General features: G+C 42.3%; 1 protein-coding gene across 6 annotated transcripts in view; it reads left to right on the top strand.

Annotated features, from left to right (window-relative positions):
• KCNMA1 (potassium calcium-activated channel subfamily M alpha 1) overlaps nucleotides 1-16,604 on the top strand; it is a 619,222-nt gene that overhangs the window by 398,759 nt on the left and 203,859 nt on the right. For all 6 annotated transcript variants that reach the window (XM_066621009.1, XM_066621008.1, XM_066621007.1 and 3 more), the window contains exons 7-9: nucleotides 4,326-4,401; nucleotides 6,527-6,697; nucleotides 8,333-8,424. In XM_066621009.1, coding sequence (XP_066477106.1) covers nucleotides 4,326-4,401; nucleotides 6,527-6,697; nucleotides 8,333-8,424 — 339 coding nt within the window. The remainder of the gene's footprint in view (nucleotides 1-4,325; nucleotides 4,402-6,526; nucleotides 6,698-8,332; nucleotides 8,425-16,604) is intronic.

The raw sequence follows: 16,604 nt of genomic DNA, 5'->3' as shown, positions 1-16,604 counted from the left end.
TTGCATACCCACCTTTCCATGTTTTCAGAAAACATTTATTGGTTCAGTAAACTAGAAAATCAATACACCCAAAAACATCCTGAAGAGAGAGACTTGCTCACTGTCTGTTATTTGCAATTGTTTAAAAATCTTTGCTATTGAATTATCTTAAATATGTTTTGACAAACAGATCTTCCCTTGGATTCATAAACAGGGATTTTGTCAGTGCTTTAAATGCAACATACCTTAGTTTCTCCTATGTTTGTCTTAAAAAAAAAATTATCTATAAGTAAGGCTTCCATGCTGTAACCAGGAAACTGCCACTATACATTCAGATTCCCTGATGACATGGAATACTCAAAGGCTGAAGCTTCTGTAATTCACTTTGTCCCACCATTTACGAAGGAACACAGGCAGGAGAGACACTTAGAAGGCGCCATGGCTACAAACAGCCCAGTCCTATTCAGGGCTTAGGGTGGCGGATCTCACAATCTGACACCAAAAGCCCTGGACCAGCAATGCTAAACATATGCTGATGCTGTGCACTTTGGGGCCACTGTCACAAATGGCTGGAAGCCGCATGCACACAATAGCAGCTCCCAATCACCCTCCTGAAGCAAGTAGGTCAGCAGCAGGGATAGTTTGGGGGTGGATGTTGGGTGTTTCAGGGGCTGGGAGGGGAAGGATCTTGATGGCAGCAGTGAACACCAAGATCCTATCCCCCTTTCCCTGCCCTAAACTGCTATTGCCAACAAAATAGCTGGGATAGGTCCAAGAAGACCTATTGGAGGCCAGGCAGCCTTCAAGGAGATAAATAAGAAAAGGTTTTCTTACTTCTGCCAGCCCACCTGGTCATCCATCCTCCCCATAGCATGCACTATTCTGTCATGCACTAGTCATGCACATAGCATGCACTAGTCTGTCAGCAGTGCTGTGAGCTATGGACTGGTGGGGGATAGGAATGGGCGCTGACAGCACTGACAGTCTACTCAGAAGTAAATCCCATTACAGTCAATGGGGCTTACTCCCAGGAGAGTGTGGATAGGATTGTGCTGACAGTCTCCTTCTAAAGTTACAGTAACAGTGCCCAGGCAGCAACTTGGCTAACATACCAATGTGGTTGTTTTCTTATAACAAACTTTTTGGAGTCTGCAAGATTAGGTTATTTAATTTATATGAACTATGCATGTATTTGATTAAATACATTTTCTAACTTGATTTCAGTTTGGCAACACCCAAAAATGTTGCTGTCTAAGCAAATGACATATTTAAGACATTGTCATTCACTTCCAAGTTCTATCATACTAAGTAGTAATAACTAGAATAGTGCTCTAGAAAGGGGCATTCGATAAGTGGGCATGGCTGAGGGAAGTCACTGCTAAAGCCTTTTAGTAGATAACTGCCTTCCTGTTTTAAAGACAATCTGGGCATGCATGAGTGCTATCAACAGTGAGGAAACAGCACTGCCACCAACATGGTTCTTTCAAATCTCAGTGTTACCTTGAAGTTTCCTGGCAGGAACTGCTTTAAGGGGCAAAGCTGATGTACATACAAACCATTGCTCCCTAGGGTGTGCTTCCAATCAAGAACTCCTCTTTTTCGGCTAAAAGCAGATGGGGTGAGGGGGCAACCTCAATCAAAACCAGGATATACAGGCAGAGAGAGGTTCACTCTTCTCCTGCAAGCAAAAATTGCAGTCCCAACCACAAGGCGGTGATTTGTCACTGAAGCAGTGATTCCTTTCCGTGCCTGCTTTGGCAGTAAATTGACACATCTTGGGAGGGGGGAAGGAGTGAAATTTACAGCTTGAAAATGGTGCATAGGGGATGAGTGAACCTCCCTATCCCATGTGCTGTGGCCCCACCACCACCTGCCTGTTCATTAACAGAAAAGGGCCATTTCCACTTGGAAGGCACACCTGGATAACACATCTGCATGCAATACCTAGTTTGGTCCTAAGCTGAAAACCTTAAATGTACAAAACCTGGTGACAAAAATGTCTGTTCACATGTAAGCCCTCTTCATTTGTTTTCTCTCTGTGTTCACTTAGATATGGGGAGGGGGGAGCAGAAGGAGGGCACCAACTAGCCATGTCCCCCTCCCCGTGCTGACAGTCTCTAGTCTTACCTGCCTCAAGCACTGAAAGCAGAGACAGCTCTGGCATGGAGGCATGCTTAACCAGTGTGTTCCTCCTCTCCCTCCTAATGTGTTCAGTGATCGGGGGGGGGGGATGATGAGTGAAGAGGGCCATAGTGGCAAGTGCAACAAGGAAGAGGGGGCTCCTTTGTTTCTCCTCCCTCCTCTCTTGCACTCTAGATGCTGGCCCCCAAAGTACTTATCTGTAGCATGTAAAGTTAGAGGGATGGGAAAACTGAATGAATAGAGCATATGAGGAGCTTGGGTTATAGGGACAAACAAATCTCATTCATGCGACAAGTGCAAAGGCCATTCATAATACTGTGATCTCTAGAAAATTAGGTACAACATTCTGCAAATAGAAAGGGAGTGTGCTAACAGCTGGTGGCTAGACTTTATGTAATGACTCAAACACTAGGGAAAATGCTTAATGCTTAATATTTCTTTAGCAGATCCTCTAGAGCAGGGGTGTCCAAACATTTTGGCAGGAGGGCCACATCATCTCTCCGACCGGGGGAAAAAAAAGAATTAATTTACATTTAAATTTTGAATAAATTTACATAAATGAATTTATTAGAGATGGAACTTATATGAATGAATGAAGGTCTTGTAGTAGCTCAGGGCCTATAAAAGGCCTTGCACAAAGCAAGGCCAGCCTTTCCTTCATTGCCACTGCTGCATCGCAGATGTGAAACAGCAAGTAGTGGAGGGAGCCCTTGTCCCACAGCTCAGGTGAGAGGTCGAACAGTTATCCTCATGCTGAAAACAGTTGCGTCGGGCCAGCACGGGCTCCAGCAAGTCTCTGGAGGGCCAGAGGTTCATTGGAGACTGGGGGCTCCCCACGGGCTGGATTGGGAGCCCCCGGGGGCCGCAAGTGGCTCCCGGGCCGGGGTTTGGGCAACCCTGCTCTAGAGAGAAAGGCACCTCAGTACAAGTACCTTTGCACTTAATTCTAATTGCCATAAACACTGTTTAATGGTGAGATGAAGGGAAGGGTTGTTTCCAGTCCGTTTTCCCCACTTCCAGGCAGCTGATTGGCGCTATTCAATTCAGTGGCCATTCAGTAATGTTAAGAACCCTCAGGCAATAACCCTGTACACATTCTTTTGGTAGTAAGACCCACTGAACACAATGGGACTTACTTCTGAGTAGACCTGCATAGCCCTGCGCTGTTAGTGCAGTACCTGTTTGGACATACAGTCTCTGATCTTCTTAGGAATATGCACAGGGAAGCTTGCTTCAGTGTATGTAGTTCTAGCTGAATGGAGATGCAGCAGTATTGATAGCATCCTAATAATTAGAACTTTAGTAGTAAAATCAAATCCATGACCTTTCTGAAGTTGATACGACTATCTGCAGAATTGTGTATGTAGTTTATTTTTGTACCTGTACCAGGATCAAGCCTCTTTTCCCTATCATATTAAAGTTAATCAATTTGGATTGATTTTTTTTTATCTCTTTGCTGATATAAATGAGGTTTCAGTAAAACTACGAGGGCTTAGACTGGGCTCAGTCAGAATTAGGGATGCACAGATGTCTCAAAGAGCTTAAAGTTGAGGAAAATGTTGGTGACTAATCCTTCATCTATATTTAGAACGCCAGCTGAAAAGGCACAGGCATTTCATATACAGACAGGAAACAGTTCTGCATCAACATGCTGTGGTGATTGGGGAGGCGGGCAATCCTGAGGCCAGTGCCTGCCCAGATCATCCCCTCTGCTAGGACCAAACTTGGTAGACTCCACTGCCATCACGAGGACAAAGCCGGGCAGAAAGACTGTCTTTGAAAGCCTCCTTCCCACTTATTTGGGGTATTCCCCCAAAACCTGTCCCATAGCATGTTAGCCAAGGGTCCAGGAGGACTGGAGTAAGGTTTGCACAGATTCTTTTTTACACCTTGGGTTGGAAAAGGAAGGAAAATGTGGAGGAGACAGGAGTGATGTGCCAGCTGGTTATGTGCTAGAGCGCCCAAGACCCTCTACTTCTCCTCCCCACGTTCTCATCTGCTCTGTGTCTGTTTTCCATTTCCAGTCTAGGGAGTGGGAGGAGCAGAGATTGGAACATCACCTGTGAGGGGTGGCAACATTTGGAACACTGCTTCAGACACCAAGAGGTCTTGGACCAGTCCTGGTACAATGTGCTCAGCAAACCACAGCAACCCTCTGAGAAAACCTTCTGTTAACTTTGTCCTTCCCCTCCCTTTTTTCACAGTAATTCCATCAAGTTGGTGAATCTGTGTTCTATATTTATTAGCACATGGCTGACAGCAGCTGGATTTATACATCTGGTAAGTATACTTCGATGATGATGATGATGATAGCTGCCCACCACCTATAATATATTCAAGTTTTCAGCAAAAAGCTTTGCAAAGTGGATTACGTAAAGAAATAACAAGATGATGGTTCTTTGGGAGTGTTTACTGTTCACAGATCCGTTACTGCTGTTGCCACACACCCATGGCTGCCATTCCCAGGCTAACGCATGGCTTTATCAATAGGTTTTACGTTTGAAAAAGACATCACAGAATTTCTTTTCCTTTCCCTTCACACTGCAGGTACTGTTTGTCCACAAAAATGTGAAGGGCAGCTGCATTTTCCCAGATATAGTGCAAAGTCGGTGTGTGCCAGGAAACCACAACCAATCATAGCTTCCTACTGCATGCCTAATTAATGTTCCTAAATATTTCCAGGACTTTTTCCCTCTTGGAGGGGCAATTCCAAGCCAACGAGCAGCAGGAAAAGAAAGAATTGAGCAGTGCCTCCCACCGTGTTGGTCCCCACCTTAATTTGAAATCGCCTACGGTTGCTTTGTGTTGAAAATAGAAACAGCCCATCATGATAACTCATCACAGAACTATATGACAAGCGTATAGTGGCCCTGTTTGTTAAAAGTAATTTTGGACCCAGTAATTTTCACTGGGTTTGTCAACAATAACAAATCCCCACAAGGTGGCAGTGTTTCCTTAATAACAGCAAGTAACATTTGTCACCAAAAACAAGTTTAAAAACCTGGTACTGTACTATCTTAGACCAAGCAGCTTTATGTTACTAATACATGACTAAAACTCTTCAAAGGGCACTATAATTATTATATAAAGTAATGCTTTCATTTCTTCTCCAAATGAAAGTATAGTCAGTTTTTTAGGCCAGTGCACAAACTAAGGCAAAGTGGTTTAACAAATCTTATTCCTCAGCAATCTGAAATCCAGAGTTGCTCTGCTACAACAGAAGACCGGACGTTCCATCCTGAAGCACTTGATCTAAAGGTCCTGCGTTGATTCACATGACCATTTCAGTGTGGTGCAATATGGCCCCAAGCAGTGTACCTTGGATCTGTGTTGGAGCACTGGTCCAGCTGTTTTCACATCTATTAAGATAAGCTTAACGCCATCTGCTCCTTCAGCCCAAATGAATCAACACTTGCTGCTGCTGCTGCTGTGACTCTGTCAGAACAGCTGTGACATCTCTTGGCATCTTGGAAAATGGTCAGAGAAATGAACATCTTACCATGAATCCAAGGCAAGCAGGGAAGAACCTGCCTGCTCCTGCTAAGAACGTTTAACCCTCTGGAATTAGGGAGTTCTACAGCTATGTGACACAACAGAGCAGAAGCCCATACCAGCCTTGCTGGAGACAGCTGGAGATTGGTGCTGGAGATAGCTTTATCCGATAGGTGCAGGGGGCCTGAGTAATCTCCTGATGGCATGAGGTGGTGGGTCTCTGTCACTACCTATGAAGGTCGACCTGGCTGGTGGTGAGAGAGCTTCACCTGGGGAACTGCATGCTTTGAAGGAGCAGGTCACAGTTATCTCTGCTTTGTCCTACAGAAGCCATTCTCTCTTCTTAGCTTTGGGGACAGCTCCTCAAGTTGGAGGGGGCTTGAAACTTCCAGGAGGGAGAAGATTGCATGCAAAGCTGGGACTTTGATGGTCAGTTGTGCTACAGCACTTCACTAAGATCATCTTAAAAGCCTGACCATAGGAACAGCAGCCACTGAGAAAACAAGCAGAACTCCAGCTGCATTTGTGGTTCTCTCCCACATGTGGCTGTCCTTCTTTGGATTGTGGTCTGGACATCCTGCTGATACATTATCAACCTTTTTGTATGTTTGTTGCAGGGAAGATCACCATGTGGTGGCGGAGATGTGGTGTCACAATGACAGCCTCTGCCTTGTACCTGTGTTTGTTTCACTATGTGAAATAAGCCTAGGGGCATTCAAATATATGCAGGTAAACTCCTTTTACACTGTGAAACAGATGTGTACACATTGGGGGCAGAGTCACTGTGATGCCAACCACTTTGTCCATGCTTATTTAGCCTCCATATGATGAGATATGAAAAGTACCATTATTTTTCTGCCTTATGGGATCTGGTCATCTGGGGCAATGATCTGATGTTATTCTTCTATTGTAGGTGGAGAACTCAGGGGATCCATGGGAAAACTTCAAAAATAACCAAGCGCTTACATATTGGGAATGTGTTTATTTACTAATGGTTACTATGTCCACTGTTGGTTATGGAGATGTTTATGCAAAAACAACCCTTGGTCGCCTTTTCATGGTCTTCTTCATCCTCGGGGGATTGGTAAAAGTCTTACATTATTTTCCACTGGAGTTTGTGTGTGTCATGACCTTAACTTTAGCAAACTAATGAGTAAATTAAAAAAAAAAATTGAAAATATGTGTTCAAAGTTGGCATCTTGCAGAGCTGTTTAACTAAAATAAGAGCATGCCGTTCTAGTTAAGAATATAATGCATGCAAATATAGAAACCGCCTTAGCGGTGTACAGTATGATAAAGCATTACTTTCAGTGAGCAGTTAGTGGAAGTGCGTTAATTTGATGATTATGATAGTGGTATTTTAAAGATAGTTGCGGTTTCAAGAACCCTCCCTCCCCTTTGTGTTCCTTCCCAATATTCCAACAAACACTGTGGCTTAGGACCACCTTTAAAGAGCCGCTTGCCCGTTCCAGACGATGGCACAACCGTGTTTGCTTTCATTTCAAAACCTGGCAACCATGTAAGGCGACATGGTGCTAACTCTCACGCAGGCAGGCAACATTTCCTAACAGGTCAGCGAGATATGTCTCTGCTGTTTGAAGAGCTGCGTAAGTACACTGGACAAGAAAACCTACATGACCTCTTATCAAATTACTTTCCAAAACTGTTCTGTCAGCGCTGAAGGCACTCTAGCAACTGTTGCAATTTCTTGCAACAAACCAGCAGCAGACCTAGTGCTATACATATCATAAGGTAAGTACTGGTCAAATTTGGCCCACTGTGTATGTAATATACATATTCTGGCACATAAGTATTCTCAAATATTTTGTATATCTTGTATACATCTCTCTCTAGGGATGCTTTATCTGATAGGCACACTAAATACCATATGTGTATGCACTTATTTCCCAAAAGGTGCATATTTGTGTACCAAAAATGAGGCCAAGTTCACTGGCAGCAGCTCTTAGAAGTATCCAGCCACAAGCAAAATGTTTGTTGGACAAAACATGGCAGATTACATTTTTTCTCCTCATCACTTGTTTTCTTTTATGTCCTTACATGTCCTTATCAACTTTTAAAAAGGCAAAACTTTTTAAAATACATACATAATATATACATATATGTTTTGTGTTACCTACACCTTGTTCATTCTCACGTGCATGGGGGGAGGCCCCTGCTTCCGTATTTTTATTTTTCTTTAATAATGGCGAAAAAACCCTTTTACTTTTCTTGAAATCAACGAGTACTGTAATACGCAACCTAGTCATAGTATGTTTTTTCTTCATTTTGTCATTGGTTGGGTTTTTTTTTGGCGGTGTCTAATCTCTAGATAATTCCGCTCGTTCCCTTTGAGGAGGTGTTAGCCATGGCAGCACTTGATCAGTTGGATGCCATTTTGCTTTGACCTCATTTTGTCCTTCTTGGGTTTTTTGGTTTTGTTTTGTGTGCCTTTCTCCTTCTTTTGGCCATTTTCTTTAGTTGACCAGATGTGCGTTTCTTTCAAGACCAACTTTTATGTTGAGTGTTCTTGTTTTGATTTAATAAGAACTTCTTTAAAAACAATTTTTTTTTTTGGAAAAAAAATACCTTTATAGATCTAAGTCTTTTGCATTTTCAGATCTTAAAGATGATATCTCTTCTTAAAAATATTCATCACCCCCCCCCCTTTCTTTTGCCTCTCTTTTTAGTCTTTTCTTCTGTCTTCTATCTTCTTCCTTAGGCCATGTTTGCCAGCTACGTCCCTGAAATCATAGAGTTAATAGGAAACCGCAAGAAATATGGTGGTTCCTATAGTGCGGTTAGTGGAAGAAAGTAAGTATTCCAAGAGGCTCTGCTGCCTCTGGTGCAGTAGAACTCTCTCTGCATGCCATTTTCTTTTTTGGTTTTTGTTTTTTGTTTCGTGCATGTAGGCAATGTTTGCGCGCTACGTGCCAGAAATTGCTGCTCTCATCCTTAATCGGAAGAAATACGGCGGGACTTTTAACTCAACACGAGGCAGAAAGTAAGTCTAAACAAAAAACAAGTGACCAGGTGTGGTTGTGTGACATTAAAGAGCCCGCCATGGTGGTGACATCTGATTCATAGGTATTCCGTGTGTGTCTTTGACATCATGTGTCACCCCTTCCTTAAGTTGTCACACTGTCTATTAGAGACCTGGGCCATGTTAAGGTACAAGTCACAATTATTATTTGTGTTCTCCAAGGAAATATGTGAGCAACCCCAGCTCTCAGTTGTGAAATCTGGACGATAACTCTACTATTATTAACATGCAGTCAGCTTTTTAAACCCAAGTTGCAGATTGGGTCAAAGCTCTTCATGTCAGTGTATGGGCTCCTTCTACAGTTGCTTCTTTCCAACTCTAATCTTAATATTCATGTCCTGAAATCTGCAGGCTTACTTACACTTACAGTGGTCTCCAGGTTTCCTCCAACCAACACCTCGGAGGTGTGCAGCAGACTGCTACCAAGTTATGCTCTCAGCTAGGTGTACTTCATTAGAATGGACACTTCTATAATGGGGCTGCACACATGGCTACCACAGTATGCATGAGTGTGTTGGCATGGAAAAATCTTTCCACAGTCATGCAAATAATTTTTAAGTATCTTTATATGATCCTTCTTGATAACATTTGAAGTTCCTGAAGAATTGTCAGGAGTTAGGCCAGTGGATTTAAAATCAGACAACATCCTGCCTCCCTCCCCAAATTGGGATTCATGCTAGCTACAAATAGTGAATAAATACACACATTACTTTAGTGCCAAAATCTTGAAGAAGTAATATTGTTTTGGTTGGCAGCAACAGCAACCTGAAATGATATGGCCTGTAGGAATTGTCACAAATTTAATAGCACAAAGTTTTCATTCAATAACTGTTGGGTTACCTTGATCATACTACTCACAGTATCAGGTTACCTGACCCCCAAATTGCATATTACACCTGCTTTGGAATCTGTACAGTGTCATCTTTCCAGTTTGTCTTCACTGTACCTTTACTCAGTTTTCTCCTCTCATTTTATGTTCAGTCTGTGTTCTGCCATTCCACAGAAAAAGATGGAAAGAGCTTTGCAAATACCCCCAAATCCCATTCGCCAGTCAAAATAAAAAAGTTAAAATTACCATTTGCCTTTTCACAGATCATAGAAAAGCAAATTTTTAGCTCTTTGCTTTTGAATGACGCTTGTTGCCTCTCCTCTCAACCCAAGAATCATGTTTTCAGTTTTGTGTCTTTTGAACCCCATCAGCTCGAAATCACTTTTTGATATGATGTGATGACAGTGGTATTGGATCCATCTCTCTTTGCCTGTGCAAATGATAAGTTCAATAAAGACCAATAATCCTTTTCCAGTTAATTCCAAACTAGTATTTCTATCTGTTTTGCACAGCATTCTCATCTAGCATACCCATCTAGCTCTACCCTCATCATTAGGCTTTAAAAATATACAGGTACATTTTCTGACACCTAACTTTTTTTTTAAAGTAGCACTACTGAAGTTTCAACATAGGAAAACATCTGTTGAGACCCAATATATTCAGAAATTGTCAAATCGCATGCTGTAACAGGAATTTTTGAAAGATGACTCCTTTTAACCAAAATTCAAATTTGGAATAGAAATTTTGATGCCAATCCAGACTTTTTTGAACACGGAAGCTCATTATCGTGCATCCTAGTTTTAAGAATTGAAAATACTTTTAGCATCAAAGGCAGTGGGCACAATCCAGCAATGAGTAGCTGGAGTCAGTTATGAGTAAGAGTCAGTCTGATGTTATGCAGAGTGAGATGGGTGTTTTCTTTGCCTATATTCCCTGAGATTGTTGGTTGAACACTATTTCTAAATACTCCTCCACATTAAAAAAAAAAAAATACTACAACTCCTTACATATGGGAACATAGTACATAGTTTACTATATTCTAGGATATAGGCAAGAGTATTCAAAAATAGATCACTTCTATAGTTCAACATTCTACCACCTCATTCTGTGCAATGCAAAGAATAATTTCAAGTCCCACAGAAAGTAATGGAACAAGACTTAAATTTGTTCCCCCTCCCACGGGCTAAATCATATGCTACATTAAGCATATCATCACAGCTGATGTGCCTGGTTTTTTTTTTTTTTCTCAATAGGATTTGGAAGAATCCTAACTGTCATGGAGTGGGGTAGGGAGAAGTTAACCATTTGTCTCCAGCATGACCCTGATAGTAATTACCCCCTCATACATGTAGACACATGGGTGCTATTTCCCTTGAATGAAAGTTCCCATTGCTATCAATGGAAGCTTTTCTTCTGGGGCAGACTGCAGCTGGGGTGTAGACCTGGATCAAGATTGTGCCCAATACAAAGGGTTAAAACCGTCCCCTCCACCCATTTCATGGTCACTATCCAGTTTGAACCTCTTGCGGCTCCTGCTTAGAAACAAAACTAAACAAAACCAAAACATATTAGCCCTAATGACATGCTTAATATAACATGTAGTTTGTCCCTAAGTCCCAATGATCTGAGTAAGTTTTAGGGCGCAATCCTATCCTGCACTGGAATAGGCAAGCCAGGAGGCTTGTGCTTTATCCAGCACAGGATAGTGGCCAGAAGCAGCTCAGCCAGAGGTAAGGGGAAACATTTCCCTTTACTTCTGAGTAAGGGTTGCTGGCCCCTATGGGTCTCCTTGGACTTGCGCCACCTCTTGAGGTAGCTCAAGTCTGAGGAGAGCAGAGAGGCTTGAAGCTGCTCCGTTCTCCCCAGGAACGGGGGTTGGGTTCTGGCATAATTGCCGGATCCCAGCCCCGCCTCCCAGTCCCTGCCCACCCACCTCCAGGGCAACCCACCGCCCACTCTTCCCCCGCCCAGGAACACCTCCCTCCTGCCTCCTCCCCGCCTCTTGATGCCTACCTTTTGCACTTGCGTCAGCCCAGCCACATGTATTTAGCTCAGCTTTTACAAGTTTTGCACTAATTTCTTTCATTTTTAAACTAGCTCTCCTAAAGATTAGTGACAGGTTGAGGCAGGCTTTACTTTTGAACAAGTTCATGACTTCATAGGACTCCCAGTCTTACAGACTGATCCTAACTAACTCCATGCGCAATGATACAGTGCTGCCAACACAGCTACTGCCATATCCCATGGGGGGAGATATCGCCTCTCGAGGCCTCCTCGGGGTATGGGAGCATTTGTTTCCTTGCCCCAGGATAAGCCTCAGCAGCCACTGTGGGTTAATTCAGTCCTGCGCCAGCTCTAGAGCTGGAGCAAGTCCAAACAGATCCATGCAGGCGGATCAGGCCCAGGACAGGGGCTCGGACTCAATGGGTGCTGCTGCTGAACCCACCCTCCTCCCTGTTTCTCCCACCTCTTTCCCTCCTCTGCCCCATTCTGTCCCCTAGACAGTATTACATGCTCCAGCAGGTGTCCCTGGTGCAGGATGGTCAGGCAGTGCGCACCAGTATAGTAGCGACTGCCGTAAAGCACATTATACTGGCAGAACACGCATTCCTCTGGCGTAACAGCTTGATAGGATTGGGCTATTAGTTGTCTAAGCTCTGAACAAAGTGCATTGATGATCAGAGATTTTATTTACCACAGAGATTTTATTTACCACCATAAACAAAGTTTTCAAGAAGCTAGTTCGCAAGATCTGTTGTTTTGTCACTGGTACCAAACATTGCTCTGTTGTCTCTAAACGTAGACCTGGTCTTTAAATTCTCACATCCTGGTGACCTCAGTGCCTAGCTCACTGCTTTCCTGCTAGCTTTGGGGTTTGCTTAATGTTGTCGTATCTCTGGGGTTTTTGCTTTTTTAAAAAATAAATAAATAAATATATATATATACACATACGCTCTTTGTTTGTCTCTACCCATCTCTTTTTGCCTGTATATTTTGTTGACTGAAGCTGAACTCTGTCATCAGCGCACAGACTGTTCAATTTAACTTTATGCATTGTTTCCTGGTTCAAAAAGCTAATTTCTAAGTACTTTTGAGAAGCCCTTTGCTCACGTACATCTTTCATCAGTGCACATAAGCTTGGGAACAGCACAGTAAAAAACCATTAGCATCTTATGTTTGATATTGGTTTTGCAGTCAGCAGAACAAGATTGATGAAATGTTATGTTTGGCCAAACATTTGAGTTTTCCTTTGGAATTCAGCATTTAGAGAATGGGCTGTCAGAACCAATAAGTTTTCCATTGCTTGGGATAAGAGGCATGTGGTAGTAATTAGCAATGTAAGGTTTTAGCTGAGCAGCTCAGCAAAGATTCTGGCAGCAAACATAATGAGAAACTACAGTTCTGCAATTTCTAATGTCAAAAAGTTTCCAGATAAAACTGAAAGCATTTGCAAAAACTGGAGCCACTAAACATTGTTGAAAGACATTAGTCGGAGTCTTAAAATAGTTTATGGATTTCCCTCTCCCAAGAAGAAATGTACATTAAGTTTCTTTGCTTATGCTTATTATTTATGGTCTTTTTAATAATTGTCCTGCAGGTAGAGAATTTAAAAGAAGGGATATGCCAACAGACCCTTCTGAAGAGTCTAGTTATAAATCCATAAATCCCTAAGGATGTATTGCTGTGCTTCCTCCCCTCCCCCCCATAACTGGTGAGCTGCATTTGGCTTGTTGAAACTCAGGTTTTGCAGACCCACTTGGAGACTATTTCTGATCCTCTGCCCATCTCAGGCCCAAATCCTAACCAACTTTCCATCCTAACCAACTTTCCAGCACTGGCATAGCTGTGCCAATGAGACGTGTGCTGCATCCTGCAGTTGGGTGGCACTGACGGAGGCCTCCTCAAAGTAAGGGAATGTTTGTTCCCTTACCTCAGAGCTGCGTTACCTTTATGTCGGTGCTGGAAAGTGGGTTAGGATTGCGCCCTCAGTTGTGAAATCACCTGAGGCCACTCACTCAACAGAGAAGTAATGTGCAAGTGGCTAAGGCTGCTGTCCTGCAGACACTTACTTTGGGAGTGTGCCCCATTGAACACCATGGGACTCACCTCTGAGTAAAGAGGCATTGGAGGTTGTGCTGCATGAGTGACGATGTCTCTGGTTCAAACTTTGCATCAGCCATGAACTCATTAGTTGGCCATAGTGGGGGAGCCTGTCTCTTTCAGCCTTAGCCTTCCCCCATCTGCATTATGGAGAGGTTAATACTGGTGCACCTTATAGGGTTGTTGAAAGAATTACTGAGTTTGATTATTGGTACATGAAGTGCTTTGAACACACAAAAAGTGCTTCATAAATGTTTGTTTATTATTAATGATCAAGGAGCCTAGCAAATGTTGGGAATGTTTGCAATCTACCACATGTCTCAGCTTGTGATTTGTATTTGCAACTAAGGAATAGGGAGATGACTAGCCCACTGGTTACTGATGTCACAATACTGACATCAGTAGGTCACTGATGTCACAGTACTGATGCTATTAACTATGTACAATGCAATCCTCTTCCTTTCTGTTCTCTTTGGGAGCTAGTCATCTGTCCATCTCTCACCCAGGGGAAAGCTCCCAAGTTCCCCAGCATAATCTATTTTCCAGCCATCTTTTCTTTCTGACTGTATCTTTCCTGCCCATGGTGGTGTGCAGTTTAGGAGAAGGGGATACGCAGGACAGACTCATTTGCTCAAAGGCAACTAGAATATTACACTGTGTAACACAAAAATAGTTTATGTTGAATTTTTATGTTTCTTATACTGATGCTGATTCCAATGGTAATCTTAGGGGTGTTTAAAAAAAAATTGGGGGGGGGGGGAATCATCAAAACTTTTTTAGTTATCTTAAATTTTGTATCTCTACTAATCCTATTGCCTAATGATGCATTGTAATATACAGTCTTATTATACAACCACATGGATTTCGAGGTAGTGTAACTATTGAAGCTATGCCAAAAAGAGTGGCATTTTTGAAATCCTCACACCAAAATTAAGAAACAAATTTCAAATTTTCAAATTGTTCAAATTTTGTTATACTATGTTATTAGGGAAGACATAGAGGCACATAAAGAAGATACTCCACAGTTATAGATCTCCCTCAACCTGGACACGGCTAGAGGCTGAGTATTTTCTTGAAGTAGTCTGGGCTCAGTTATGCATGATTTGGTAGGGGGTTCTTTTAGTTTACTGTATTTTATATCCTCATACTTTCATCTGTCTTTCTTATGTTACCGGCTGTGAATTTTCATGATAGGGCACAATAGGATTTTATTATATATAGAATGTGTGAATCTCTTCTGTATTTACAAAAAAACACTTGCAACAAAATACAGTGTGAATTACAGTACATAAATGGCTTTGTCTGAATACCAGGGATAAATCTGGAAAGCCATTTACTTTGTAGCTGTCTTTAATGAAATCTGGACCTTGGGGTATTTTTCCTGCAGTGCTTTCATGAACTTGAGAGAAGGGGACCCCATTAGATTCATGGTTGTTGCAAAAATTTTTAATCTTCAAACACTTTTCATGAGTTCCACAACTTCAGGGCTTACATTGCAATCCTATATATGTTTACTCTGACACAAGTCCTTCTAGGGGGCTTATTCCCAAGGGTACATAGGATTGTAGCTTTAGAGTTCAGGATGCCAACTTGGAGGCACTGAAATTGCACATTTTGGGGGTAGTAGCAAATATTTTGGCAATAGTGCCAGAATTATGCAGTAACAGAACATCTTTTGGGGAGCAGTCAAAGATAAAAGGAAACATCTTTGTTTGTTTTGAAATAGAAGGCTGTACTCTAAACTAGGTGATAGGCTATGAAGTCAACCACACAAACTGTTAATATAAATTCATCTTAAGGCTTGTTCTTACTTTAAAGAGTAAATGGCCTTTGAACATTGTTTCCCAAACTTATCTGGGTCACAGCACCTTCGTGATGGCCTCTTTTTCTTGGCACTACTATCTTGGACCGTGTGAGATCTTGTGCAATTCTTGTTGCATCTTGCACGATCCAAGATGCTGTGCCCGGGAGAGCCAGAAGAGGAGCCACTGGAGACACCCCACAGCAGCCCTGTGAGGGCACCGCAGCACACAGTTTGGGAACCACTACCTTAGAGAGTTGCTTTGAGGGTGAATGAGATAAGGGATTTAGAGCATTTTTGCACACAAAGGGCACTCCACAACAAGAACTATGACCAGAATGCCAACACATTTCTTCTTCAACATATTCTCATTTCAGTTCTTGTTGTATATGCAGTCAGTATATCTATCTTTTCTGTATCTTTTCCCTTGTCAGTATCATTCAAGTGGACTTGAAAAACTGGCCATGCGTCCTGCTCCATTTTGCTCCCTTATGGAAATTGATTCTTCCAGCCACACATGTCCCTTTGCATAATTTTCCTAAAAGGAGACTTGTGGAAAATCTAGTACCAGAGTATCTGCCTGAGATTAGACATGGATTTACAAGCCCACTCAGCATCATTTCACCACTGTGACTTGTTGCACTTATCATATTCTGGTACATGAGTAAAACAACTCAAATATAATTGAGTCAGTCATTTTAACTGGTATATCAAAAGAAGACACATGGAGGCTCTTTGCCCCTGAGGAAGATCCTTGGTTGGAATGTGCTGGTAGTCTTCCCATAATAACATGCTACTTCCAGGCCGGAGCTTGAAGCCTCCTTCTCTCTTTGCTGCCTTAGGTTTTTTTCCCCAGTTCTCTCCCCCCCCCCACCTCACTACTTTATTTTACACCAGACAGAGTAAAAGTAACACCTGGACAGGACAATAAATGACAATCCCATTGATGGTGTCACTTGTGTGTTTCTGGTACAAATCAGTGACTAACTGTGACAAAATGGATTGTCCAGAAGTCCTCTAAAAGCACTAGATACAATTAATAGTTATCCTGAGACTTCCAGGTTCACATATAAGTTTAAATGCCTTACATTTTAACAAGTGTCCTTTCTGTGCTGTGTAAACCTATAACATAACCTCTTGTTTCTTTTCTCTAACAAACTGCTCTGTTTCTTGGAGATTTCTTCAGATTTCTTTATAAGCCATAAATTGCCAAATCATCA

The sequence above is a fragment of the Tiliqua scincoides genome, chromosome 3, assembly GCF_035046505.1.
Source record: "Tiliqua scincoides isolate rTilSci1 chromosome 3, rTilSci1.hap2, whole genome shotgun sequence".
Classification (NCBI taxonomy): domain Eukaryota; kingdom Metazoa; phylum Chordata; class Lepidosauria; order Squamata; family Scincidae; genus Tiliqua; species Tiliqua scincoides.
The sequence above is the reverse complement of the archived record's forward strand: the minus strand, read 5'-3'. Positions and strand labels throughout refer to the sequence as shown.